General features: G+C 42.5%; 6 protein-coding genes across 6 annotated transcripts; all 6 read right to left on the bottom strand.

Annotated features, from left to right (window-relative positions):
* Window positions 1-407: 407 nt before the first annotated feature.
* Window positions 408-1,376, bottom strand: LOC130490218 (olfactory receptor 6X1-like). The gene has a single exon (XM_056864043.1). The coding sequence runs from the start codon at window positions 1,374-1,376 to the stop codon at window positions 408-410; it is 969 nt and encodes a 322-aa protein (XP_056720021.1).
* A 3,166-nt stretch (window positions 1,377-4,542) lies between these two features.
* Window positions 4,543-5,508, bottom strand: LOC130490217 (olfactory receptor 6X1-like). Its single transcript, XM_056864042.1, has one exon. It carries the CDS (start codon window positions 5,506-5,508, stop codon window positions 4,543-4,545), a length of 966 nt encoding a protein of 321 aa, XP_056720020.1.
* A 4,683-nt stretch (window positions 5,509-10,191) lies between these two features.
* LOC130490216 (olfactory receptor 6X1-like) lies at window positions 10,192-11,163 on the bottom strand. The gene has a single exon (XM_056864041.1). The coding sequence runs from the start codon at window positions 11,161-11,163 to the stop codon at window positions 10,192-10,194; it is 972 nt and encodes a 323-aa protein (XP_056720019.1).
* Window positions 11,164-15,567: 4,404 nt separating this feature from the next.
* On the bottom strand, window positions 15,568-16,539 carry LOC130490215 (olfactory receptor 6X1-like). The gene has a single exon (XM_056864039.1). The coding sequence runs from the start codon at window positions 16,537-16,539 to the stop codon at window positions 15,568-15,570; it is 972 nt and encodes a 323-aa protein (XP_056720017.1).
* A 2,927-nt stretch (window positions 16,540-19,466) lies between these two features.
* LOC130490214 (olfactory receptor 6M1-like) lies at window positions 19,467-20,390 on the bottom strand. The gene has a single exon (XM_056864038.1). The coding sequence runs from the start codon at window positions 20,346-20,348 to the stop codon at window positions 19,467-19,469; it is 882 nt and encodes a 293-aa protein (XP_056720016.1). The 5' UTR covers window positions 20,349-20,390.
* Window positions 20,391-23,817: 3,427 nt separating this feature from the next.
* LOC130490213 (olfactory receptor 6X1-like) lies at window positions 23,818-24,762 on the bottom strand. The gene has a single exon (XM_056864037.1). The coding sequence runs from the start codon at window positions 24,760-24,762 to the stop codon at window positions 23,818-23,820; it is 945 nt and encodes a 314-aa protein (XP_056720015.1).
* Between the last annotated feature and the right edge of the window lie 2,879 nt (window positions 24,763-27,641).

Below are 27,641 nucleotides of genomic sequence, written 5' to 3'. Positions count from 1 at the left end.
ATTTCATTGGAACAGAGCAGGTCTTTACATAACAGGAAGGATTGTGTTCTGTGCAGATTTGGGGCCATTATGTTCATAAACAGCTATCCCAGACCCTCATATATGGCTCCTATTGAAAATAAGGGCCACAAACTCCACAACCCCCCAAACCACACAGGTTTGAATCCCAAACTGGTAATGTTTTACTGCAAAATAAGCAACCATAATTTTTAAAAAGTATCCCACCCAAAGTCTTGATCAGAAATCATAATGATTTTTTCCCTTGTCGCACACCCCAGCATCTTGCTATTTTCAAAGAGTGAAGCACTCTAGCAAGTGAAGATTCCCTGGTAAAAGGTGGGAATCCCTTTTCTCGTTGCTCTGAGAAAAGATGGAAACAACATTTCCTTGCAATTTCCTTGCAAAAGCTACTGACCAACCATCCTTCCTAAGAATGTTTTCTCTTTGAGGGGTCCTCCTGTTTTACGGACTGTTCTCCAGAAGGCTTGCTTTACTTCCACATTTCTTATTGTATAAATGAAAGGGTTCAGCATGGGCACAAGGACCGTGTTCAAGAAGGAGACTGCCTTGCTGAGGTGAAAGGAAGAGTGCACGTTTGGCCGAATATACATAAAAGCGATGGCTCCGTACAAAATTGAAACCACCATCAGGTGAGACGTGCAAGTGGAAAAGGCTTTCTTGCGCCCACTTACTGAAGGGATACGTAACATGGTAGAGATGATGCAAATGTAGGACACCACAATGAGGAAAAGGGTGATGACCATAATGGAGATGGCCGACAACAACCCCAGGAATTCTAGCAAACAGGTGTCAGCACAGGACAAACTTAAGACTAGCCCAATATCACAGAAGTAATGGTCTAGGACATTTTTATCACAGAAAGGCAGAGTCCATACCAAGACAGCTTGGTAGAAAATATGCACAAATCCTCCCAGCCAGCATCCCATGGCCAACTGGATGCAGACATTTTTCATCATGATGACTGGGTAGTGAAGTGGTTTACATATGGCAATGTAGCGGTCGAAGCCCATCACAGTCAAGAGGAGGAGTTCAATAGCACCAAAGGAGAAGATAAAAAAAATCTGCGCCATGCAGCAATGGTAACTAATGGTGGTCCTCGTACTGATAAATGTCTCCAATAATTTAGGGACTACTATGCTGCTGTAACAGATCTCTAGAAAGGCCAGGTTGCACAAGAAGCCATACATGGGTGTTTGGAGTTTCTGGTCAATCGTCACGATAATGAGGATGAATCCATTTCCCAGCATGCTTAGGCTGTACATCACCAGAACAACCGAGAAACAGAGGCCATGTATGTTGTAAAGCAAGGGGAAGCCCAGAAGGACAAATTCAGTAACTGCTGAGATATTTGTCATACCTATAAATAGAAGAGCCACGTCAAGTATCAGAATGTGTAGGAAAAGTTCCAAGGGGCATTTTATTCAGTAAAACATTCAGCCAAATTTTGAGTTTTATTTCCATAGGGAAGACATTGAAAGTGGGATTGTAGGAAAACATTGCAGTACCTGAGCTGGTTTTTTTTTTTTTTTGGAAGTTCCTCGATGTAACTGGACTAGCCTTTAATCTACAGGTGTGTGTGTGGGGGGGAGAGATCGCTTATATGAAATAAGATAATATACAAAATTCCCTGACCTGCATAGATACGCCTAGTCTGCATAATCTATCCTGGCTTCGCTAGTCAGGGGAAGGGGCAACAAGCTGTCCATTGAATCCCCACCTTCAGCCTCCCCTTTCCCATTTCTAAGACTCACCAGGCCTTGCCCCTGACCTCGCAAGCATACCTTTGAAGCCATGAGGGCTACAAGCTTGCTTTTCCAGGGTACATACAAACGGCAAGGCTGAGTTACAGAGGAGCTGAGTTCTGTGTCTGGCTTGTTGCTTTTCGAGGGACCACACAGCACCCCAAGTCTTCATTTTCATTTTTCTGTCCTGTGTCCTTGAGCACTATGGTATGACCCATTTTACCAATTTGCTAATTTTTCTTAGTTCCATTTTATTATACATTGTGCTGACAGGTACAGGCATTGCCTGCTGGGAATCACTTTTGTCAGGACTAGATCTACATTTTTTGGAAGGGGGCAAAATTACCAATTGACCACCCCCCTATATTATATACATATTTTTCTTTATATAATTTGCTGCCACGGCCCCCTTCTGCTTGCAGCTCGGGGCTGCTGCCCCCTTGCCCCCCCCAGATCTGTCCCTGACTTTTGCTCCTTACTGGGTCCCCCCACAAAAAAAATAGAAAAAGAGGTACACTCTCCACTCACCTGAAGGTCTTGCAGCCTGCACTGGATGGATGCAATAGAAAAATGGGTTATTTTCTAACTGATGGAACATATTACAAATGGTACACAATGAGAGACTATATCACACTGGGATTCTGTAGCTGCATTGACAGCAAAACAAGTTGCATCCTTCTTTCTCCTGCTCCTAAACCTAGTTACTGGGACATTGTTTCTGTTGTGTTAAGTGGAGTGTCTCAGTCTCCAGGATATTTTTAAATTTAAAAAAATAATTACCAAGCAACCATTTTGAGGCCATGCATTTGATTCTGATGCAAAGCATCGTACAAAGGTCAATAAATCGGTGCATTGTCTTCTAAGGTTGAACTTATGATGCTATACATGAATACATTGTGTGTATATGTGTGTGTTAAGTGCCATCAAGTCACTTCCGACTCATGGCGACCCTATGAATGAAAATCCTCCAAAATGTCCTGTCTTTGTCAGCCTTGCTCAGATCTTGCAAACATGAATACTTTATCAAAAATAATTGTACTTCTATCTCACCAACCTGAGATAGACCAACAAAGGAAGAAAATGATGTCAAGTCACAGTTGATTCATGGCAACCCTCTAGGATTTTCAAGGCAAGAGGCAAACTGAGGTGGCTTGCCATTGCCTGTCTCTGCATAGTGCCCTTGGACTTACTTGGTGGCCTCCCATCGAAGTACTAACTAGGGCCAACCCAAGATCTGATGAGACTGGGCTAGTCTGGTCTATCCAGGTCAGAGCAACAGGCAACTAGATAAGGACAATGAATGACAGGCACCAACCTTATTATTTTTCTATGTATTTGACATGTTCTTTAGAAGCCACTTCTGCTGAAGTGGAACAATTTTGTATTCCTTTTTGATGGTATATCAAAGCATCTGCTGTTATTTCCCAAAGGAATGTATCCAGAGAAAAAATAAACTCTCCTAGACTTGTTAAGAACATTAATTAGGCCTCAAAAAGTGTTTCTTTTAGTTGCTGCTGCCGTCCCCTTTTGCGTGCTGCCTGGGGCAGGTGCCCCCCTTCCCCCCAGATCCACCCTGACTTTTGCTCCTTACTGAGTCCCCCCCCCAAAAAAAAAAACCCAGAAAAAGAGGTATGGTCTTGCAGCCTCCGCTGGAGGGATGTAAAGGAATATCAAATTCTTTCCTAACAATGGGAAATATTACAAATGGTACACAATGAGGTGCTATCTCACATTGTGGTTCTGTAGCTGCACTGACAACAAAACAAGTTGTATGTTTTTCTTCTGCTCCTAAACCTAATTACCCGGACACAGTTTCTGTGGAGTTCAGTCGAGTTCAGCGGAGTGTGTCAGTCTCCAGGATGTTTATAGAATAAGATGACCGACTACCAAGCAACCATGTTGGGGCCATGCATTTGTAACAATTGGTTCAGGAGATCATGAATTCTACAATTTGGAAAGAACGTAAGAAAGGACATGCTGGATTAGATCAAGGTCCATCAAATCCAGCAGTCTGTTCACACAGTGGCCAACCAGGTGCCTCTAGGAAGCCCAGTCAGTTCCAAATCAGTAGGCTGTTCAGGGAAGAACCATAGAGTGGGAAGGGACCAGCAGGGTCATCTAGTCCAACCCCATGCACAATGCAGGAAATTCACAACTACTCCCCCCCACACACCCCCAGTGACCCTTACTCCATGCCCAGAAGATGGTAAAAAAAAAAACCTCCAGAATCCAAATTAAAATGGCCCAAATCTGTTGCTAGTACCATTGCTTTGGAGAGGCGATTTCCCCCCTGAAGTTTGCTATATATTTAGCCAACTTTCTTTTGGAAGAAGAGACTACTATGCTGGAAAAAGGCTTCCTATTGAACTGTGGTAGAATCAAAATTACCTGGATGGTAGCCTGATTTCACCACATCTTGGAGGCTAAGCAGGGTTGGCCCTGATTCATGCTTGGATGGGAGACCACCAAGGAAGTCCAGGGTCACTACGCAGAGGTTGGCAATGGCAAACTATTTCTATGTGTCTCTTGCCTTGAAAACCCTACAGGATCACCATAAGTCAACTGTGACTTAATGGCACTTTCTACCACCAGAATCTAAATGTAACTACAACAAATTCATCTAAAATACACAAACATTTCACAATTTAGATATGAATATACACATTGGTGAACTTAAGAAACAAATGCGATTAGAGAGTCTCTCCACTGAAATATGAAATACTGTCCCCCACTTTGAACTGTTGCATTACTGTATTTGTTACCAACCTTTTATCCACTTTTAAAAATGTTCTTTCAGCAGTCTTATCTTGTGCACCACACTTCTGATGGCTTCTTTCACCTCTGAATTCCTGATGGTGTATATGAAAGGGTTCAGCATTGGGGTAAGGACAGTATTCAAAATGGCTACTACCCTGCTTGTGCGGGATGAGGAATGCACGTTTGGTCTCACATACATGAAGATGATAGCTCCGTACAATATGGAGACCACAATCAGGTGAGATGTACAGGTGGAGAAGGCCTTCTTGCGTCCTGCAGCTGATGGAATGCGTAGGATGGTGGTGATGATGAAGATGTAGGACATCACGGTTAAGATCAAGGTCGTAATAACAATTAGCACAGAGCTCAGCAATCCCAAAGACTCAATGAGGTGAGTATCGGCACAAGCTAAGCTTAAGACAGGCCCAACGTCACAGTAGAAGTGATCGACAACATTGGGCCCACAGAAGGGCAACCTCCACACAATGAGAGACTGAAAAAACATAATTATGAATGATGAGTACCAGGTGGCCAAAGACATCTGAATGCAAACATGGATGGTCATGATCATGGGGTACTGAAGTGGCTTGCATATGGCCAAGTAACGGTCAAAGGCCATTGCTGTGAGGATGAAAAGCTCAGTGGTGCCCAAGATGAAGTGGAAAAAGCCTTGGATCATGCAGCATCGGAAGCATATTGTGGTCCGTCTTTCTAGAAGTGTTTGTAGCAGCTTGGGTACCACCGTTGTGGTGTAGCAGACCTCCAGAAAAGCCAGGTTGCTCAGGAAGAGATACATGGGGGTCTGAAGTCTCGGCTCGATGGCTACGATGACTAGGATGAACCCGTTCCCCATTATGGTTGTGATGTACATCAACAAGCCCACTACAAAGAAGACTCTATGGAGATCACGTAGAAAAGGAATGCCTAGAAGGATAAATTCAGTCACTACTGATGAATTCATCTCCTTCGTGATAGTAAAAATAACCATACTATCCCCTGAAAATATTCAAAAATCACCTATCATTTTGTTTGACAAGTTTTAAAGTGAGAAATTTGTTTTAGCCATATTTCTAATTGAAAGCATTGCCTTTTTCACACTGACATGCTGTAGAGACCTTCAGAAAAATAATGCAGTAATCCTTGATTGGTGTTATGATACTTATGATTTCCTCTTGTCATAAGCTGCACACTTATTATATATCAAGCAGGGGATTCAACTACAGCTATCAGCTAAGTTTTGTTTCCTTTCTTCTCTATCCCTAACATAGAATCTTCTCTGGATCAAATGACTTTTGGAGGGGTCATTTATCTCCTTGATCTTCTAAGGACCCAATTTGTCCATGCTTCAAGAATTCCTCTTGAGACATTTCCCCTCCAAGTAATTGTTAACTGAGTGTTGTAATAATAACTAATACTAAGGGTTTCTTTGTTCTCCTCTTGCTACTGAAGTTTCAGAACAAAAGATACTTCAATTATGAATGGATGCTCATGGGAAAACTTCCTAAGAGGTAGTGTTTTCCCATGTCAATTATCAAGACTCATTCAATATTAGAAGGTTTCTGAAGACTGCGTGAAGAAAGTTTGTGCCCATGTGAATGGAATTTATGACTATTAGTAAATGTCACATGTTGGGAAAAGAAATCAAATGGCCCACCTGTTTCATTAGACTCCATCTGTGATAGGGTTTAGAAGGAAATTCTTAGCTCTTTTTCTTTCATTATCAATGGCCACCAGATCATTCATTAGTGTGTAATCCTACTTCTCAATTTCAGAAACTATAAAAATCAATGGAATGTTTCAAACAATAAAGGGAATTTTTTAAAGGGTCTACAGAGAATGTGTTGTAAGTGCTGTTCTCTGATGAAGCCAACACTAGCAATCTAAGGCACAAATATATGTACCTTAAGAGTTTAATGACCAGAATTCAGGACCCATGGGCTCATATTAAGAATGTCTCTTATTCTTCCAATAAAGACTCACAGCCCATTCCTGAGAGCTGAAGCAGCTGGGGATGGCATGGTCGTGGTGGGGCTGCAGTGCCTCCAAAGAGGTTTGGCCACTGCAGCGGGGTGGGGGGATGAGCTGTTTTAGTAAAGAAATTTAGAAAGGAGGGAAAACACTCCATTGAAAACAGTGATGCTGCACCAGCAAAAACCTGGTGCAGCACCGCTGTTGCTAAAGGGGGCATTCCCGGGCTGAAAGGGGTTAGCTCCTCATCCCAGCAGCTCCTCCTCCCAGAATGCCTCCTGGGACATCAGTGCGAGGACTTGTGCTGACAAGACCCTGGTGGGAGGCCAAACCAGTGTCTGAGGGCCAAGCTGCTGCGGTAGTCCTAGGGGCCAGTGAAAGTGGCACTGCGCTGGTGTCCAAGCCGGTTTGCATGGCACAGGTGGCACAGACACCGGCGTAGAGGTCTGGGTGCCTCCTAAGCCCCTATGGCCCCCAGACTCAGGAATGGGCTGTCACTCTTGCAGAAAACAGTCTGGTACAATACAAATTTCTAAAATATTGTCCCTGAAGAAAATATTCTGTCAAAACACACTGGAGCATGTGTTGCATTTGGTGCCATATGCAATGATGAACACACCGCTACCATTAGCAAAATGAAAACGCAAGGTGTCAATGTGAGTTAAAATAAAACTTATTAAAAGAGATTTTTCAGTTAAACTGCAAGTTATCATCTCTTTCTGTCATGTTAGTGTGGGTTCCCTTTAGCAACAGAAAACGGACTGGAGTAGGAAAAAAGGATATAAACAACCTTGCCATTTAGTTATTTTGATTAACCCATCAGAGCCTAGCAGGAAGGCTATCTGATCTCTGGTATCTAGTAGCAGTGTGCATAATGAAATTGCTGAGCTGAAGATATACGTGGATATCTCTGATTCAGGTTGGTACAGTGATTTCCAAGAAGAGTGATACAAATCCAGGCTTGTTGGTATTAAAAAATACCCTCTGTGAACATTTTTTTTAAATAGTTTGGGTGCTCACCAAAACTGTAGTTTGTGCTTGTGTTTTTCTTTGAAACCACTGATTTCCTTGGCAATGGTGCTTTCCCCTTCCAATCACATCATTGCAAGGGAGGAGCATACAGCACTCCCAGCCGATCACCTTTGGAGACCAGCTGCAGAGACATACAGCTCTCCTTCACTCATTTCTGTGTGTGGGCAGAGTCCTTTTATTCTTTTCAAGTGCTGTGGCTGGGAAAACAGAAAACTGAGTGCAAATTTTCAGGCAGGGGGTGGTAAAATTCAACACCTTGGTTCAATTTGCTTGAAACTTGGGGATTCTATACTGGACAGCACCCGCTCTGCAGCAATTTGGGTGTCATTTGGTTGAAAAACAGTAGTGACAGCCCCCCGGCCAAAAGGTTGCTCATAGGGAATAATGGCAGATTGACAGGAAGGGACACGGGGTAGAGAGTTTTGCAAAGGAAGCTACTTTCACGTTTTGAACAAAAACAAAGAGATTACAACATGGAAGAATGGCAAATGTACAGTTTATGGTGAAAAGATATTTTATTTATTATTGTTAGTCACTGTAAGAGTGGGGAAATGAAATTAATGCAGACAGGTTTTTGTTTGTTTGTTTAATGCCATAGCCAGCCAAAGCTCTCCTGCTATGCTGCCACTTGACCATCGCTATAGGAATCAGTAAAAAGAAGTGTGGCTGCACAGAGAATCACCTACTTTGGGGTTTCTGTAAAATTGAAACCCTTTACTCGATCTCATTGGAACAGAGCAGGTCTTTACATAACAGGAAGGATTGTGTTCTGTGCAGATTTGGGGCCATTATGTTCATAAACAGCTACCCCAGACCCTCATATATAGCTCCTATTGAAAATAAGGGCCACAAACTCCTCACCCCCCCCCCCAAACCACACAGGTTTGAATCCCAAACTGGTAATGTTTTACCGCAAAATAAGCAACCATAATTTTTAAAAAGTATCCCACCCAAAGTCTTGATCGGAAATCAGAATGATTTTTTTCCCTTGTCACAAACCCCAGCATCTTGCTATTTTCAAAGAGTGAAGCACTCGAGCAAGTGAAGATTCCCTGGTGAAAGGTGGGAATCTCTTTTCTGTCTCACCTACCTGAGAGAAACCAATGGAGGAAAAAACCAATGTCAAGTCTCAGCCAACTTGTGATAACCCCATAGGAATTTCAAGGCAAGAGACAACCAGAGGTGGTTTGCCATTGCTTGCCTCTGCATAGTGACCCTGGACTTCCTTGGTGATCTCCCATCCAAGCACTCAGCAGGGTCGATCCTCCTTAGTTTATAAAATCTGATGAGTCTGGGCTAGTCTGGGTTAATTAAGCCTCAAAAAGTTTTTTTCTTTTAGTTCTATTCTCCAAGTGCCTAAACCCTCTGCAGTTGGAATCAGAATTGTCTTTCTTTGTTGTGGCCATGACAAGAATTGGGCATTAATGCACAAAGACTAGAATATCAAAGAACACTGTGTGCATTCCACTGAAAGGGCCTTCCTGTTCCATCTCTCAAGGAACAGAAGATCAAGAGAACAGTGCTTATATAGAAGGTGCTGAGAACAGTAGTGAATGTTAATTTGGGGATCCCTTTCGTTGTACCCTGTGTGTCAGTCCCCCTCCCACCACATAAGAAATAGCTATGTTGAAATATGAATTACTTCACTGTATCCTCATATTGTGACCTTTTATGTGAATATCATAGGGTTGCACGGGAGATACGCCACCAATTCAATTGAGGACAAAATCAAACGCTCAGTGAAAGGCTGTTTTCCTTCATTGTTTTGATCTTGCCGGGAGAAGCTGCATAATTGGCCTCTGTAAAATTCCAGCCCTTCCATTTTCCCTGCCTGACTCTGAAAGCTGAAAATGTTTGTGGCGATCCCAACCTCCACACTGTATCATGACTGCTCTCTGCCCTCTCTCAGTTTCAGTCACCTTTAATGGCATTAACAGTGGGTAGCCGTGTTAGTCTGTTTGCAGTAGTCAAAAAGGGCAAGAGTCCAGTAGCTCCTTAAAGACTAACAGAAATAGTTTCTGGTAGGGTATGAGCTTTCGTGAGTCACAGCTCACTTCTTCAGATTCTTGCCCTTTTTGACTACTTTAATGGCATGATATTCTGCCCTCTCTCACTGTCATCTGGGAATTGTAAGTCTATCTAGCATGTTCTGAGGATGTGCCAATGTGAAGAACAGCACAGGCCAAAAAATGATCACTTCAAATTTAGATTATTTGAAATGATACATGATCAGCACAAATTGGCAGGTAAACAGGGATCTAAGTGGTTGGCTAAACATGGAGATGCTGTAGATGTAGCTCACATCGTACTGACTTTGCGAGCATATGTCAACAGCAGTTCCACCCTTAGCCATTCAGTGGTCGAAAACTATCCCAAATACTGTTAATTTCAATTAAAAGCAATTCCACAAAGCAATATATGAAGTTATTTGCTTAAGTCATTCTATGCAGAGGAGATTCCATTTGGAATGACTGGTTTACAAAAAATGAAGCAGTGTTAAAGTTTGCAAAGTAATGCTGAAGATGAAAACAGGCTCCATATATTCAGGACACTCATACATCCTTGAGCAGAATATTATATGTTTGAGTAGGTTCCCCCAACTACACTGTTTATCAGTAAGGGTGCTTTTATTATTATGTGTCCTGATCTCAGATTTCTCACACCATTAACATTATTTGCTGACTTTTTTCAACACACTTAAAAAATCTTCATTCAACGACTGTCTCTTTTTATGGATTGCATTCCTGACAGCAGCCTTTACCTCTGTGTTCCTTATTGTGTAAATGAAAGGGTTCAACATTGGAATAAGGGAAGTGTTCAGCACCGCTAGTACCCTGGTCAAATGAGATGAGGAATGCAGAGTGGGCCTCACATACATGACCATCAGTGCTCCATACAATATAGACACCACAATCAGGTGAGATGTACAGGTGGAGAAGGCCTTCTTGCGCCCGACAGCTGAAGGAATGCACATTATGGTGGAGATGATACAAACATATGAGACTATGGTGAAGATCAAGGTCAAAATAACCAGTAAGACAGCACTGAGCAATCCCAGAAGCTCACTGAGGTGAGTATCAGTACACGCAAGGCTGAACATGGGAGCAGCATCACAGAAGAAATGGTCAACAACATTGGAATCACAGAAAGGCATCCTCCATACAAGGAGACACTGAAAAAACATGACGATGAAGGATGAGTACCAAGTGGCCAAAGACAACTGAATGCAAACATTCTTGGTCATAACCATTGGGTACTGGAGCGGCTTGCATATGGCCAAATAGCGGTCAAAGGACATCACAGTCAGGATTAAAAGCTCCGTACCTCCAAATGTGAAGTGGAAGAAGTTCTGGGCCATGCAGCAATGGAAACAAATTGTGGTCCGCGTTTCTATAAGCGTTTGTAGTAGCTTTGGTACCACAGTTGTGGTGTAGCAGATCTCCAAAAAAGCCAGGTTGCTCAGGAAGAAGTACATGGGAGTCTGAAGTCTTGGCTCAATGGCCACAATGACGAGGATAAATCCATTCCCCAAAATGGCTGTGATGTACATGAATAAACCCAAGGCAAAGAAAACCCTGTGTAGATCGTAGAGAAATGGAATCCCCACGAGGATAAATTCGGTCACAGCTGATGCATTCATCATCACTTCAGTGGCTGCAAAATACTAACTGACCTTCTCAAAGGGCTCCGATTGCAAACAAAGAGCACTTTCTACCTTTATGTGAAATAAAGACTGAAAGAACTGAAATGATTTAGGTCAGCAGGTACCGTGTAGAGCCGTAGTCAGAATGTTGGACTAAAAGCTGAGAAATAAATAGCCATTAGAGAAGGGGGTGAAATCCTTTAGGAAAGATTCTGTTCTCAGTCAGCACAGAAACTTCATTGTATATCAACAAAATTGCTTGTTATTCAAAGGATTCAAAGGATGAAAGGATAATTATTCACTTGCTCCAACTCTAGATAATTTTACTCAGTGATTCTGTAACAAGGATTGTTACGGAAGACTATCTCTTCACACTGAGATTCTGTAGAATCAAGTATAGCTACAGATATGATGAACTAATTCTTAGAAGGCTTGATAGTCTACATCTTGCAATAACATTGTTTTCAGCACCCACCTGGATGGCCCAGGCTAGAGAAATATCATCAGTTTTTGGAAGATAAGCAGGGTTGGCCCCATTTAGTACTTGGATGGGAGACCACCAATCAATCCAGGGTCACTTACACAGATGCAACGGCAAACCCCCTCTGTTCGTCTCTTTCTTTGATAACCCTATCGGGTCGCCATGTCAGCTACAACTTGACGGCTGTCTCCACCACCAATTGTTACAAAAATTCTGCATTTGTCCTTCTATAACTATAGCTTGTAAAAGGATTCTTATTATTTCAATTTTTATTCAATCCTCAGCAGGGGGAAGCTTCTTCACTATGTCAGTATTTTCTCATGGGAATGACTTCAAAGAAGGTAAACTTCTCCCAGGCCAATTAGCAAGAGTTATTAACCTTTGTTGTTTGCTGCTGTCCAAAATGGCATCATGGAGTTATCTACTGAGCTATTATGAAGACTGCAGAAGAATGAAACAATCTGGACCATAATCCAAGATAGAGGAATGTATCCTTAACTCAAATGCCTTATTTCACTAAATTTCTGAATTATGCCTATAGGAGTTCTTATGATTCCTTCTAATTTCAGTTTGGAAATGTCTTAAATTTCCAAACAAACAAATAAAAAATGGGATTTAGACATTTCCACATCGAAAAAGCAATCCATCCCACTATTCTCATCCAAGTTTGCAAAGTTAAATCTGTTAACTTTTTATTTACTAAATGAGATGTATGGACTTCCTTAAGTTCCTTTCATTCCATGCTAGAGTTCGATTCAAAATGATTAATAAGGTAATCAATCAATCAATCAATCAATCAGGTACCTTATTCAGATTCCAGAGTGCATCACCCCTCTGCTCCTCACCCTTCCCCTCCCCCCACTACTGCCTCTGTTTTGTTTGGCTTTTAGGAGGTGGTATGTGTTCCACAAAACCCTCACCTCAGCTTGCACTTCTGTAGGACCAAGTCCCCATGGCTGCCACCCTATGATTGGTTGGTTCCCTCTGGTTAAACAAAGGGCCAAAACGCATGGTCGCTTTAGCCTCCTTTATTCCCTGTTTCAGCCAGAATTCAGCCAGGATCGAACTCACATTCGGCGAAACACATGCGTTCAATCCTGGCTGAATCCTGGCTGAAACAGAGAATAAGGGAGGCTAAAGTGACCATGCGTTTTTGCCCACAGTCTGGTGTTTAAAGTCTGGTGAGAAAGTCTGCACCTCCTTGGTGGAGAGGAGCACCAACCCAATATTATTTATCTGAGCAGCATGTGTGGTGAAAGAGATGGGCCCTAACACCTCTCAGCACAGGTTTATGTTCAGATGAGGACAAATAAAACTAATAGTCTTTCTGGACATGTTTAGACCTAGAGAAGTTGCCCAAAGAACTTCTGCCCATTAGCACCTACCTGACAGAAGAAGCCCACGGGGGTGGGGGGCATTATAATACTGCTTGATTCTTTATACCAGCCATGAATAAAGCTGAGTTTGATGCATACTCTTGGTCTTCATTCAGGTGTGTTCACGAAGTGTCCACTTTATTGAGAACATGCATGTACGCATGTGCCATCAAGTGGCAACCAACGTTTGGCGACCCCAACAAGGTGCTTTCAAAGCATGTGAGAGGCAGAGGTGGCTTGTCATTATCTTCCTCTGCAGAAGAAGAGCTTGGGGGTCTCCCAACCAAGTACCAAGCCTGCTTAGCTCCCGAGATCTGATGAGATCAGCACCGCCTCCCATCCCTTATTGAGAATGGGGTTATATTATTAAAGCTAAAATTATTATTAAAGCTGATAATGATTGACAGTCACCAGTGGAAGGTTAGCTTGGGTTAGCAATCTTGGTCTTCCTTGTTTTGAATTTCTTCCTCATGCCTCAGACTCATCTCTAACTTGGTCTCTTCAACAATCTGCATCTTTTCAATGAGTCACTGTTAGGAATCACTGAATCCCTTGATTTTTCTATATCTGCATTATCTTTACCAGCATCTCACAAAAGCATACTCAATTCTCCCCCCCCCCCTTTTAAAAGAATCCTCTCTCGCTATCTCTGTTTTCAGGGGTGCCATTTAAAGAAGACAATCCCCTCATTCGATAACACATGACTTTTCTTTCGGAGCATTTCTATCTCTGTCCGCTCACTGATTATGTACCCTGATTGTGTCAAGTGGAAAGGAATAAATGGTTTTAAGTGCTACATATACATGCCAGAAGCAACTATTCATTTGCTGATAAAGAGAGTGCCCGATGTCAATCACATCACGATAATTATTACAAGATCAACAAAAGTATATTATAGTTAGTGATGCTACAGTCTTGGGATTCTACAATCATGAAATCTGAATATCCCCTGATTGCTGTACTATTATTCTTACGGGTTGATTATCCCCCTAACTGTGAAGTAGCTAAGACATCCCATACTTTGAAATGAGCTGAACTTCGTAAAATGTTGTTTTCAATAATTTCGTAGTCTCTTGCATATAGCCCAAATTGGTCACAGTAACACTCATTCCAAACCATTTACCTTAGAATCATAGAATCATAGAGTTGGAAGGGACCACCAGGGTCATCTAGTTCAACCCCCTGCCCAACTACCTCCCCCCCACATCCCCAGTGACCCCAACCTTCCACCCACCATGCAGGATCCCACAATCAAAGCACTCCCGGCAGATGGCCATCTAGCCTCTGCTTAAAGACCTCCAAAGACGGGGACTCCACCACCCTCCGAGGCAGTGCATTCCACCATCGAACAGCCCTCACCATCAGAAAGTTCTTCCTAATGTTTAGGTGGAATCGCTTTTCTATTAGTTTAAATCCATTACTCCGTGTCCTAGTCTCTGAAGCAACAGAGAACAAGCTAGTTCCGTCATCAACATGACATCCCTTCAAATATTTAAACATGGCTATTATGTCTCCCCTCAACCTTCTCTTCTCCAAACTAAACAAACCCAACTCCCTAAGTCTCTCCTCATAGGTCATGGATTCCAGACCTTTGACCATTCTGGTCGCCCTCCTCTGGACACGCTCCAACTCGTCAACATCCTTCTTAAATTGTGGAGCCCAAAACTGGACACAGTGACACTTCAAGTGACACTAAAGAATACTCTACATTTTCCCACACACAAGCCACAGAGTATTAATGATTGGGTTGACAACAATTTTAAGCACTCACTGAAAGGACATTTTCCTCAGTTATTCTGATCTTGCAGGGTAGGTTTGAGGGAAACTGCATAACTTGGCTCCCAGTATTCCAGCCCTTCCCTTTTCTCTGCCTCATGCTCAAAGTTGTACATCTTTCTGTCAATTCTTTGCTCTACACTGGAGCACAACTACACTGTGCATTCACACATTGCTACCTGGGAACTGCCCTTTTTGCAGGAACTACTCAAGGTTGTTAATGATAGGACATTTTGTACGATATAAATTCAAAGGATTGTCATCAATTGGAAGATGGCATATAACATACATACACCTGGGAATGTCAGTCTATACAGTATGTTCTGAGTTTGTCCCAACTTTAACAATGCTGCAGACCAAAAAAATCAAAATTTAGCTGATTTCAAATGATGAATGACCTGAACAAATCAGTACTTTGTGAGCAGATGTCAACAGCAGCTCCAAAGTAGCCACCAACACTGCACCTAGTGATTGAAAACTATTCTAAATGCTACTAATATCAAATTACAAATGATTCATCAAGGCAGAAATAAGGTTCTTCGCTTGACAAGAATAGTTATTCTATGCATGGGATATTGTATTTGTAATGTTTATAAAAATGAAGCAGTGTTTGCAATTTAATATTCAAGATGCAAAGAAATATATACATTAAAAAGAATATTATACCCTCAAGCAGAACATTGCCAGTTCCACTGGGTTCCACCTACTATTATCAGCAATTGTGTTTGTATCTCCACGTATCCCGATCGCAGAGTTCTCATGTCACTCATATTATTTACCAGCTTTTTTGGACACATTTAAAAACTCTTCATTCAGCAACTGTCTCTTCTTAGAGATTGCATTTTTGACAGCTGCCTTCACTTCGGCATTCCTTATTGTGTAAATGAAAGGATTCAGCACTGGAGTGACAGTCGTGTTCACCACCGCTAGTACCCTGGTTAACTGAGATGAGGCATGCAGATTGGGCCTCACGTACATGGCTATCAGTGCTCCATACAATATAGACACCACAATCAGGTGAGATGTACAGGTGGAGAAGGCCTTCTTGCGTCCCTTGGCTGAAGGAATGTGCATTATGGTGGAGATGATGTAGATATATGACACAATGGTGAAGATCAAGGTCAAAACACCAAGTAAGACAGCAGTGAGCAATCCTAGAAGCTCATTGAGGAAGGTATCAGTACATGCAAGGCTGAACATGGGAGCACCATCACACAAGAAATGATCGACCACATTGGAAGCACAGAAAGGCATCCTCCAAACAAAGAGACACTGACAAAAAAAGACAAAGAATGATGTGTACCAAGTGGCCAGGGACAACTGAATGCAAACGTTCTTGCTCATAATCATTGGGTACTGGAGTGGTTTGCATATGGCCAAATAACGGTCAAAGGACATCACGGTCAGGATTAAAAGCTCTGCACCTCCAAATGAGAAGTAGAAGAAGTTCTGGGCCATGCAGCAATGGAAACAAATTGTGGTCCGCGTTTCTATAAGCGTTTGTAGTAGCTTGGGTACCACCGTTGTGGTGTAGCAGATCTCCAAAAAAGCCAGGTTGCTCAGGAAGAAGTACATGGGAGTCTGAAGTCTTGGCTCAATGGCCACAATGATGAGGATAAATCCATTCCCCAGGATGGCTACGATGTACATGAATAAACCCATGACAAAGAAAATCTGATGTAGATCGTAGAGAAATGGAATTCCTACAAGGATAAATTCAGTCACAGTTGATGTATTTACCATCACCTCAATGGATGCAAAATAACAAGTATCCCTCTCAAATGGCTCAGAATGCAGACACACAAAATTTTCTATCTTCATGTGAAATGAAGACTTAAGGAACTGAAATTGTTTCGGTCACCAGGTTCAGTGTTCTACAGCAGTCAGGATGTTGGATTACAAGTTGGAAGATCCAGATCCAAATGCAACCTTGTGCTTACCTGTCACTTGAGTAGCCCTCAGAGAAGAAAAAGAAATCCTTTAGGGATTATCAGTCAACTTAGAAATTCCATTGTATATCAACAAAAATACTTGTCAGTCAAGAGATAATCATTTACTTGGTCCCAAAATAGGCAATTATTTTCCATGTATAAGTTCATTAAAAGGGATTGTTACAATGTATTGTCTTTCTGCACTTTTGTTCCTGTGGAATTAACTAGAGCTATGGGTGATGCAATATTTCTCATATGGGAATGACGCTGAAAAAGGTACAATTCACTCAGACCAATTAACAAGAGTCATTAAGAAGTTACAGACTTACCTTTACAAACAAGCTTGAGAACAGTAGAATAAAGTGCTGTTCCATGTGGAAATGCCTCAAAAAAGTTTGTTTTGGGTTATTTCAGAGATTCTTAATGGCAATTCAAAACAAGGTAGAACAATAGGGCACCTAAAAAGAACTGCTGGTACTTCTTATTTCACCCTTCCACACTATTTCCTCTTTACCTACCCTGGCATACCCCATTAGGGTTGGTTCTTCTTCTTCACAACCGGTGGGAGGATTTTGGGCGGAGCCTGAGGAGGGCGGGGTTTGGGGCGGGACTTCAATGCCATAAAGTCCAATTGTCAAAGCTGCCATTTTCTCCAGGTGAACTGATCTCTATCGGCTGTAGATTAGTTGTAATAGCAGGAGATCTCCAGCTAGTACCTGGAGGTTGGCAACCCTATGCCCCATAGATTCTGCTTCTTGCTTCCTTCTCTCCTCCACATCCATCAACCAACTTTATTTATGCCCCCAATTTTCAGATTTTCCTCTTTCCCTTTCCCTGGCATCTTCTCCCTGGGAAAACTCGGCAGGAGGTCAGCCTCCAGGTCTTTGCAGCTGGAAACCTGCAAAGACTTGAGAGGGGCAGCTCAATCTCCCCACACTATTTCCCCTTCTCCTGGCAGCCCTCATTTCCTCCCCTCGCTCCCTCCCTCCTCTTTCTTTCTTTCTTTCTTTCTTTCTTTCTTTCTTTCTTTCTTTCTTTCTTTCTTTCTTTCTTTCTTTCTTTCTTTCTTTCTTTCTTTCTTTCTTTCTTTCTTTCTTTCTCACATAAAAAACAAGCTGCCTTTTATCTGCCCCCCCTTTCAGCCATATTACTATTTCCTCAATGGAAACCTGAATCATATTGCATTGTTCTCTTCTCCTTAAGGTTGCCAACCTCCAGGTACTAGCTGCTGATCGCCTGCAATGACAACTGATCTCCAGCCGATAGAGATCAGTTCCCTTGGAGAAAATGGCTGCTTTGGCAATCGGACTCTATGGCATTGAAGTCTCTCCCCTACACACACCCTGTCCTCCTCAGTCTCCACCCCCGAAACTTCCAGCCAGTGGTGAAAAGGGGCCTGGCAACCCTAGCCACATATCTGTTTAATCCCGCCATTAAAAGAGACAACATTCAACAAGGGCTTAAAATATTCAGGGTTTCATGTCCCAGTAGCAAGTTCTTGGTGCAAATCAGAGCTATCAGTCACAGGTACTGTATCTGGGGAGGGGAGATAATCTTGGCAGACCCTGTTACTAATAGCTAGATTTGAGTCCAGTTGCACCTCAGAGACCAACATGATTTAAGGGGTATAAGCTTTCAAGAATCAAAGCTCCCATCGGATCTAACTGTTCTGCTGCAGGCCGACATGCTGACCCTCTGAAACTACTTGTCATTAATATCTCATGTCTTCTATTTAAGAATATATATTTTTTATTCCAAGCAGAAAGAAATAACAACATATAACAGCAAATAACAACCAATAGAACAACAATAGACATCTGTGACAAGTTTCTGAATATCTAAAAATATGCCCATGGGCAGCTGTTGTCTGTACGCTATGTGTTTGAACGTCGATAAAGCTATAAAGTCCTCAATACATTGGATTACTGGCGGTAGGCATTTATCTTTCCAGTATTGCAATGTAAGTCTTTTAGCAACAGTAAGGGCATGGAAGGTCCGTTTTCATTAACCATCAGTCAGTCTCCAGTCAGGCAAATAGTTTAAAAGTACATAAGCATCCCAAACAATCAATGAATAATCTAATACAAAATTGATCTGAGTAATTATTCCCCCCAACCCAAAATAGACAATAACTGCACAGGCCAAAAATGTATCTCTAAGAGACACATTTTGTAAATTACAGTGCCAAAAATAAGACACTTTATACATTGTCCTTTTCCAAAATGGCACTATGGTGTCCCTTATATCCTAAACAATTGTTTTGCTTAATAAGTCAAAGCTTAATGTCTGTAGAAACAACAGGTAAGATATTTTTCCTGAATTGTGCAGGGGGTTGGACTAGATGACCCTAGTGCATCCTTCCAACTTTATGATTCTATGATTTATGGCATATCCCATTGCTTTGGCAAAATAGGGCAATCTAGCTCCTTATCTCATTCATTTCTGAGACTTTGCATATCATCTTAATTGATCAATATCAAATATTTATGAACAAGCATAAATCAATCTTGCATGTCTCGCCTATTCAGATTTTAAGGGGATTCCAGTGGAAAGGAGTTGCAATCATAAATATCACTACCCATGCATTTAACAATATTGGGTATTAGTTGATTGCACTGAATTTTGAAAATTGAATATATGGCAAGGAAATTGGAGAAATCGCTCATCTCTGAGGTGTTCAGGGTCCAAGAATGCAAAATTTCCACTTACTTAAATAAATAAAATTTGGTGAAATTAAAATCAATACATGGCATGCTTATACAGAAATATCTTATTTATGGTTTCCTTCAAAACCTCTTTGACTTTCTCATTCCTAAGGCTGTATATAAAAGGGTTTAAAAGTGGGGTAACCACCGTTGTCAAGATAGCAGCAACTTTATCAAAGGCGAGGGAGTAGCTCTGATTCGGACGGACATACATGAAGATGGAACTCCCATAGGCGATGGAAACCACCGTGATGTGAGAAGCACAGGTGGAAAAGGCCTTCTGCCTCCCTTGTCCAGAAGGGATTCTGAGGATGGTGGAGATGATGTAGGTGTAAGATACCACAGTGAGCACCAAGGAGCTGAGTACAACTAGGGAAGACATGAAGAAATCAAGGAGTTCTAGGAAGTGAGTGTCCACACACGCCACCTCCAGCAAGGGAGCGATGTCACAGAAAAAGTGGTTGATGGTTTGACGACAGTAGGGAAGTCTGGAGACAACAACTGTGGGACAAAGGACTGACAGAAATGCTCCCACCCAACACCCCAAAACCATACAGAAGCAGACTTGTCCATTCATAATTGCAGTATATCTCAGTGGGTTGCACAGGGCCACATAACGATCAAAAGACATCACAGCTAAAAGGATGAACTCCACTGTCCCCAGAAAGAAATAAAAATAAGTCTGGGTAATGCAGCCACTGAAAGAAATTATTTTCTTTTCAGCCAGAAGATTGGAAAGCATCTTGGGAGCAATCACTGTAGTGAAGAGGATGTCCAGGAAAGACAAGTTGCTGAGGAAGAAATACATGGGAGTATGGAGGCTTTGGTTGGTCCATATCAGGAAGAGCATGACCACATTTCCCATGAGGGTGAGGAGATAAGTGAGAAGTAATATCACAAAGAAGAGGATCTGCATCTCATTGCGGACTGGGAAGGACAGGAAGACAAATTCTTTAACTGAAGATTGGTTGCTAGAGTCTGACTCCATTCTTTGCTCCCTCTGAAAAGACAAAAGAGAACTGACTGACACAATCTTTGTTATGTGAACTGAGTTGTTGGTCATCTTAGCTAAAAGATCATGGACTTCCTGAGTTCGATGTAAATCCTAATTAAAGAAACAATTAATAAACCCAGAAGTGGACAAACTGGGCAGTTGAGTATCACCTCATGCTTTTAGGGCCTTTGACAGTGAAATCTTACAGATCCCTCAAACAAGATCATAATGTGGGAGATCAATTACTAACTTAATTAGGTGGGACTTCAGAAATATTCCAAAAGAAGAGAGAGAAAGGATTTCTGCTGTGGGCTTCTTGAGAGTTTATGGAACAACCAACTTGGTTCAGCTTCTACACAGAGAAAGGAACAGTTGTGGGGTATGGGGATGAAGGACACAGAAGACTACATGCATATGTGGAAGCAATAGGGAAGGAAAGCCTTTGGGGAACCAGTAAAATTAACATCTGCCATGATGCAGCAAATAAAAATGATGGTTTTTGATGGAGAAGTTACTACTAACAGAAACAGTAGCAACAGTTGGAGTATTACTGAATTTTCATTAAAATCAAGACTGACCTTGCTTGTAAATGGGGAAGGGGGGATACACATCTAAACAATGTGCCGCACTGTTTCTTGTACTCTCCAATCTAAGGAAACTAAGGATGCATGAAAGTCGTGGTATTGTATACAGATGAGAAACCTCCTCAAGTAAAGGAAGCAACTAGCGTGGTATAATGGTTAGAGTGGTGGACTCGAAACTGGAGAACCGGGTTTGATTCTCCACTCCTACACATGAAGCCAGATGGGAGACCTTGATCTAGTCACAGTTCTCTTAAAGATCTCTCAGCCCCACCTACCTTACAAGATGTTTGTTGTGGGGAGGGGAAAAGAAGGATATTGTAAGCCGGTTTGATTCTCCTTAAATGTAGAGAAAACCGGCAAATAACATTCTACTCTTCTTTTGCTGCTGCTGCTGCTGCTTCTGCTTCTGCTTCTTCCTTGAGTCTGATGTTTTCTTCTGTTTCTTTCTCTCTAGCTCCTCCTTTTCACCTTACCTACTCCTCTTTCCCTCCCTTGGACACACATGTACACATCCATCCCCAATGGTGTGGGAATTGCTTAGCACAAGAAACTTAGTGGTTGCTACTCTTTCTCTTCATTCTGCAAGGGGTTTGATTTATTAAGAACTTTCATGGTTCTCATGGGGCCAATTTGCAGAACATTTCTTTGTCCCAGGGCTTCTTCAAGGCTGCCCAGTTTCTCAGTTGATGGAAGTCTAAAGAAATCATGATATTTGATATGAGACAGGACCGCTAAATTCCTCCCTTTTCTGCCTAGGGTTGCCAACCTACAGGTACCAACAAGAAAAACAGCACAAGCTTCATGTTTGTACTTGCTACTTTACAGCACTATTTGTAACTTCTTGTTGCAACCTTCAGGTACCAGCTGGAGATCTCCTGCTATTACAACTGATCTCCCGTTGATAAAGATCAGTTCACCTGGAGAAAATGGCCACTGTGGCAATTGGACTCTGTGGCAATGAAGTCCCTTCCCTCTCCAAACCCCGCCCTCCTCTGGCTCCACCCCAAACCTCCCGCCGGTGGCAAAGAGGGACCTGGCAACCTTACCGATCCCTACCGAAACTAGTTACGGCCTACACAGTCAGTGACCAGGCCTGTGTAAAACCACCTTCACCTTGACATCATGAAGCAGGTGAAAAAGGCAGTCCAGAGTGCCAATGAGGGGGAACCCTAAAAAACCTTGCTCGGACCCATAGGTAGGGTTGCCAAGTGCCCAGTGGTGACAGGCAAAACCCTGCCGATCTAGCAGGCTGCCCGCCGACCAGCTGAGGGTTGGCGGGCAAGCATGCATGTGTGCTTGCACACCACGCTGCATCACTTCCGGTTTACACCAGGAAGTGCCGCATTGCAATGGGCCTTTTACCACTCAAACTCCCGGAGAGGAGAGCATAAGTCTCTCATTAAATGTGTCTACACAGTCAAGATGGACAGTCAGCGTGGCATAGTGGTTAAGAGCGGTGGACTGTGGAGAGGCCGTTCAGAGAGGGGAGATAATCTCAGGAGAGCCAGTCACTAATAGCTAGATTTGAGTCCAGTAGCACCTGAGAGACCAACATGATTTGGGGGATATAAGCTTTCAAGAATCAAAGCTCCATCAGATATCGAGAAAGTTATGGTGACCCTCTGAAACTACGTGTCATTAATATCTCATGTCTTTTATTTAAAAACTATATATTTTTTAATTCCAAGCAGAAAGAAATAACAAAATATAACAGCAAATAAGAACAAAAATAAACATCTGTGAAAGGTTTCTGAATATCTAAAATATGTACATGAGCAATTGTTGTCTGTATGCTATGTGTTCGAACATCGATAACGCTGTGAAGTCCTCAATCTATTGCATTACCAGAGGTGGGCATTTATTGTTCCAGCAACAATAAGGGCATGGAGGAGCCCCGTGGTGCAGAGTGGTAAGCTGCAGTACTGCAGTCCAAGCTCTGCTCACGACCTGAGCAGAGGTTGATGGAAGTTGGTTTCAGGTAGCCGGCTCAAGGTTGACTCAGCCTTCCATCCTTCCGAGGTCAGTAAAATTAGTACCTAGCTTGCTGGGGGTAAAGGGAAGATGACTGGGGAAGGCACTGGCAAACCACCCCATAAACAAAGTCTGCCTAGTAAATGTCAGGATGTGACGTCACCCCATGGGTCCCCGTGCTTGCACAGGGACCTTTACCTTTAAGGGCATGGAAGGTCCATTTTCATTAACCACCAGTCAGTCTCCAGACAGGCAAATAGTTTAAAAGTACAGGCAAATAGTTTAAAATACATAAGCATCTCCAACAATCAATGAATATTCTAATACAAAATTGATCTGAGTAAATATCCTCCCCCCCAAAAAAAAACAATAACTGCACAGGCCAAAAACATATCTTTAACAGACACATTTTGTAGGTTACAGTGCCAACAATAAGACACTTTATACTTTAGTTTATTGTTGTTACGGTCATAGATGAGTACGTGTATAAACAAACAGTCTTAAACCAGCACATATATAAAATGCAATGGAGGTAGTTGTGAATTTCCTGCATTTGTGCAGGGAGTTGGGCTAAATGACCCTGGTGGTCCCTTCCAGCTCTATGATTCTGTGCAGAGACAATGAATCTTTGCTCATGTGTGAATGTCAACATTGTGCGTAAAATTTTAAAAACCTCCCACACACACACCCAGTGCCCAGAAGATGGCCAAGATGCCCCCCCATGAACTGCCCAAGTTCATAGAATCAACATTGCTGACAGATGGCCATCTAGCCTCTGCTTAAAAACCTCCAGGGAAGGAGAGCTTACCACCTCCCCAAGATCATCATATATTTATTTACCATTTGTTGTCCTCAAAGATTTTGTTCTTGGTGAACCCCTTTTTCAGAGCATCTTTCACTTCCTTGTTTCTGAGAGTGTAGATAAAAGGGTTCAATAGTGGGGTGACCAACGTATTCAGGAGGGATACCACTTTGTTCATATTCAGTGAGGCATGACCTGTTGGCCTGATGTATATAAAGATGATTGCCCCATACAACATGACAACCACCACCAAGTGAGCAACACAAGTGGAGAAGGCTTTCTGTCGCCCAGATGCCGACGGGATTCTCATAACAGTCGAGATGATGAATATGTAGGAAACAACCGTCAAAAGAGAATTGCTGAAGACTACAATGGTGGCAATGACAAAGACAATCCATTCAATGGGGCGGGTGTTGGTGCAGGCCAGCTTTAACAATGGTCCAACATCACAGTAGAAGTGGTTGATGATGTTGGGTCCACAGAAAGGCAGCCGGAACACCAGAATTGTCTGCACCAAGACAGTCATCAGGCCGCCAAACCACGAGCCGCATGCCAGTTGAACGCAAACCCTGGTGCTCATGATGGTGTGGTAATGAAGAGGGTGGCATATAGCCATGTACCGATCGTACGCCATGGCAGTGAGGAGGAAGAATTCCGTGGCTCCCAAGAAAAAGTGGGAGAAAGCTTGAGCTTTGCAACCAGCGAGGCTTATGGATTTCTTGATCACTAGCAAATTAGCCAAAAGCTTCGGGATTGTAGAAGACACATAGATGATGCCCAAGAAAGAGAGGTTGCCGAGGAAGAAGTACATTGGCTTGTGAAGCGTAGAATCGTAAGACACAGTGGCAACAATGATGACATTTCCTGTGACGGTTAGTACGTAGATCACCAAGACACCCACAAAGATGAGGATTCGCACCTTTTGGATGCTGGGAAAGCCCAGCAAAATAAATTCAGTTACGACTGTATGGTTCTCCATCCCTACCTGTGGCAAACATAAAAATGAACATGTTGAATGAATGAAATGTTCTGTCTAGTTCAAGAGTCCCCAACTTTTTTGGGACTGTGGACATCTTTGAGATTCTGACACGGTGGTGGATGCAACCATGGGAGGCAGAACCACACACACGTGTACAGAAGGAGCTGAGGGGATGAGGAGTCATTTTAAAAAATACACGGGGATGTACAGTGTACAGACTAAAGCCAACACTATAGTTGCAGCTACCACGAAAACACAGTGATTTAAGCTATGGAGCTAACCGGATCTTCAGTGGCCTATTAAATCCCTGCTGGCAGGAGCCCCATAGGCCGCACTTGCTTTCTAAAAAAAATACTTGGTGTGGGCACTAGGAAAGGTGTCAGTAGGCTCCATGAGAGCCAGTATGGTGTAGTGGATAACAGCAGTGGTTTGGAGCAGTGGTTTGGAGTGGACTCTGATCTGGAGAACCAGGTTTGATTCCCTATTCCTCCACATGAGCGGCAGAGGTTAATCTGGTGAACTGGATTTGTTTCCCCACTCCTACACACGAAGCCAGCTGTGTAACCTTGGGCTAGTCACAGCTCTCTTAGAGCTCTCTCAGCCTCACCTACTTCATAGAGTGTCACCTGCCTCATCGAATGGGGAGGGGAAGGTAAGGTGAATGTAAGCTGGTTTGATTCTCTCTTAATGGCAGAGAAAGTCGGCATATAAAAACCAACTCTTGTTCTCTTTCTTTTTCATATTGGGGACCTCAGGTCTCGGTTATCATTCTGTCTGCTGACATCTGGCTTCAGGGAAGCTTTTGGCCAACAGGAAGAAACATCCCAAGGAGAACATAATGATTTTACCCACTCCCTGCTATTAATCTTCACAATCATGCTAGAAAGATAACGCTATAGCTCCCTAAGCATTTACATATTTCTTTTTTTCCTTTTTTTCCCTTTACACACTTTTTTACCCTATTCTTTAACATTCAAGATTATTACCTTTATTTATTTGACAAGTTATCAATGAAATTTATTACAGGATTTTTGTAAGAAAAAAAATCCTTAAAATAGACATTCAAAACCATTTTTTAAAAAATCTGGATTGTAGATTTCAATTTAAAGAAAAAGTACAAGTCCTATTAGCCTGATTTAATTTTTTTTTCAAAAAAAGGCTGTATCACCTCTCGTTCTACTATACAAAAAAAGAGAGGCAATTTCTGCAGGGGGGCTAATGAAAGATCAATACTCGCATGTTTAAGTGTCTAGACTGCGCCCTGGAGTAGGCATCTTCTGTATTTTCCTCAAAAAACAGTTTTGATTTGTCCAGAACATTTAACAGAGTGGACCTGTTGCTCTTCTTTACTTGCCTGGAAGGGGAAAAAAAAACATGTGTGAACTGCCTTATATGGATCATTGATCAATGTGGCTCAGTATCATCTGCTGTGGCATAGTTAAATTGTGCAACTCCCTGCCCCAGGATGTAGTGATGGCTGCCAACTTGGAAAGCTTTAAGATGGGAGTGGACATGTTCATGGTGGAGAGTGGTATTCATGGCTACTAGTCAAAATGGATACTAGTCATGATGCATACCTATTCTCTCCAGGATCAGAGGAGCACACCAGTTATATTAAGTACTGTGGAACACAGGCAGGATGGTGCTGCTGCAGTCGTTTTGTTTGTGGGCTTCCTAGAGGCCCCTGGTTGGCCACTGTGTGAACAAACTGCTGGACTTGATGGACCTTGGGCTGATCCAGCACCGCTTTTCTTACATTCTTAGGTACATGCTACCTGAAATCCTTTAACTAGAGATGCCAGAGATTGAACCTGGGACCTTCTCTGTACAAAGCACTAGCTTTACCACTGAACCAGAACTCCTAAGTAAAGAGTTCTGGCTGTTCCACCACATGATACATCTTTCCTTTCTTTTTTTCTCAACAGTTTTTCAAAAGGGTGCACAGCTTACATCAATACCTCGTTTAATAGCAAAACCTGCAATGTATGTGTGTGAAGTGCTGTCAAGTTGCAGTTGACTTCTGGTGACCCCACAGGGTTTTCTAGGCAAGAGAAGACCAGAGGTCATTTGTCATTGCCTGCCTCTGTGTTGTGACCCTGGACTTCCTTGGTGGTCTCCCATCCAAACACTAACCAGGTGGGACCCTGCTTAACCTCTGAGATCTGATGTGACTGGGCTAGCTTGGACCATCCTGGTCAGGGCAAAATATGCAATACAAAACTACAAAAAAGGTTTGTAACTATTTAGAATCATTAATATGAATTAATATGAATTTAAGGAGCCCCGTGGTGCAGAGTAGTAAGCTGCAGTATGGCAGTCAAAGCTCTGCTCACGACCTGAGTTCAATCCTGAGGAAAGTCGGTTTCAGGTAGCCGGCTCAAGGTTGACTCAGCCTTCCATCCTTCCGAGGTCGGTAAAATGAGTACTCAGCTTGCTGAGGATAAAGTGTAGATGACTGGGGAAGGCAATGGCAAACCACCTTGTAAAGATAGTCTGCCCAGTAAACGTCGTGATGTGACATCACCCCATGGCTCAGTAATAATCCGGTATTGTACAGAGGGCTACCTTTACCTTTAATATGAATTTGTTCTCACAGATCTTCAGTGTATTGAATTATCCAACCCTCTTCTCCTCTTCACCTCTTTTCCTCTTCAAGCCTTATTTACCCACCCACACGTTCCCCCTACAGTGTGCTTTATTGATTCATCTTATACTCATGAGATGCCACAGTATTTAAATCCCTTACCGACTAAGGTTTCAATCCTAAATTCACATTGTTTGACTGAAGCCTCAATGGATTGAATTCTGGGCATGTTCTCAGAGGACTGGCTTGCATAGTCACAATACGTAGCATTTCAAGTATTCTACTTATATTGGTG

This window comes from Euleptes europaea, chromosome 18, assembly GCF_029931775.1.
Source record: "Euleptes europaea isolate rEulEur1 chromosome 18, rEulEur1.hap1, whole genome shotgun sequence".
Lineage (NCBI taxonomy): Eukaryota > Metazoa > Chordata > Lepidosauria > Squamata > Sphaerodactylidae > Euleptes > Euleptes europaea.
The sequence above is the reverse complement of the archived record's forward strand: the minus strand, read 5'-3'. Positions and strand labels throughout refer to the sequence as shown.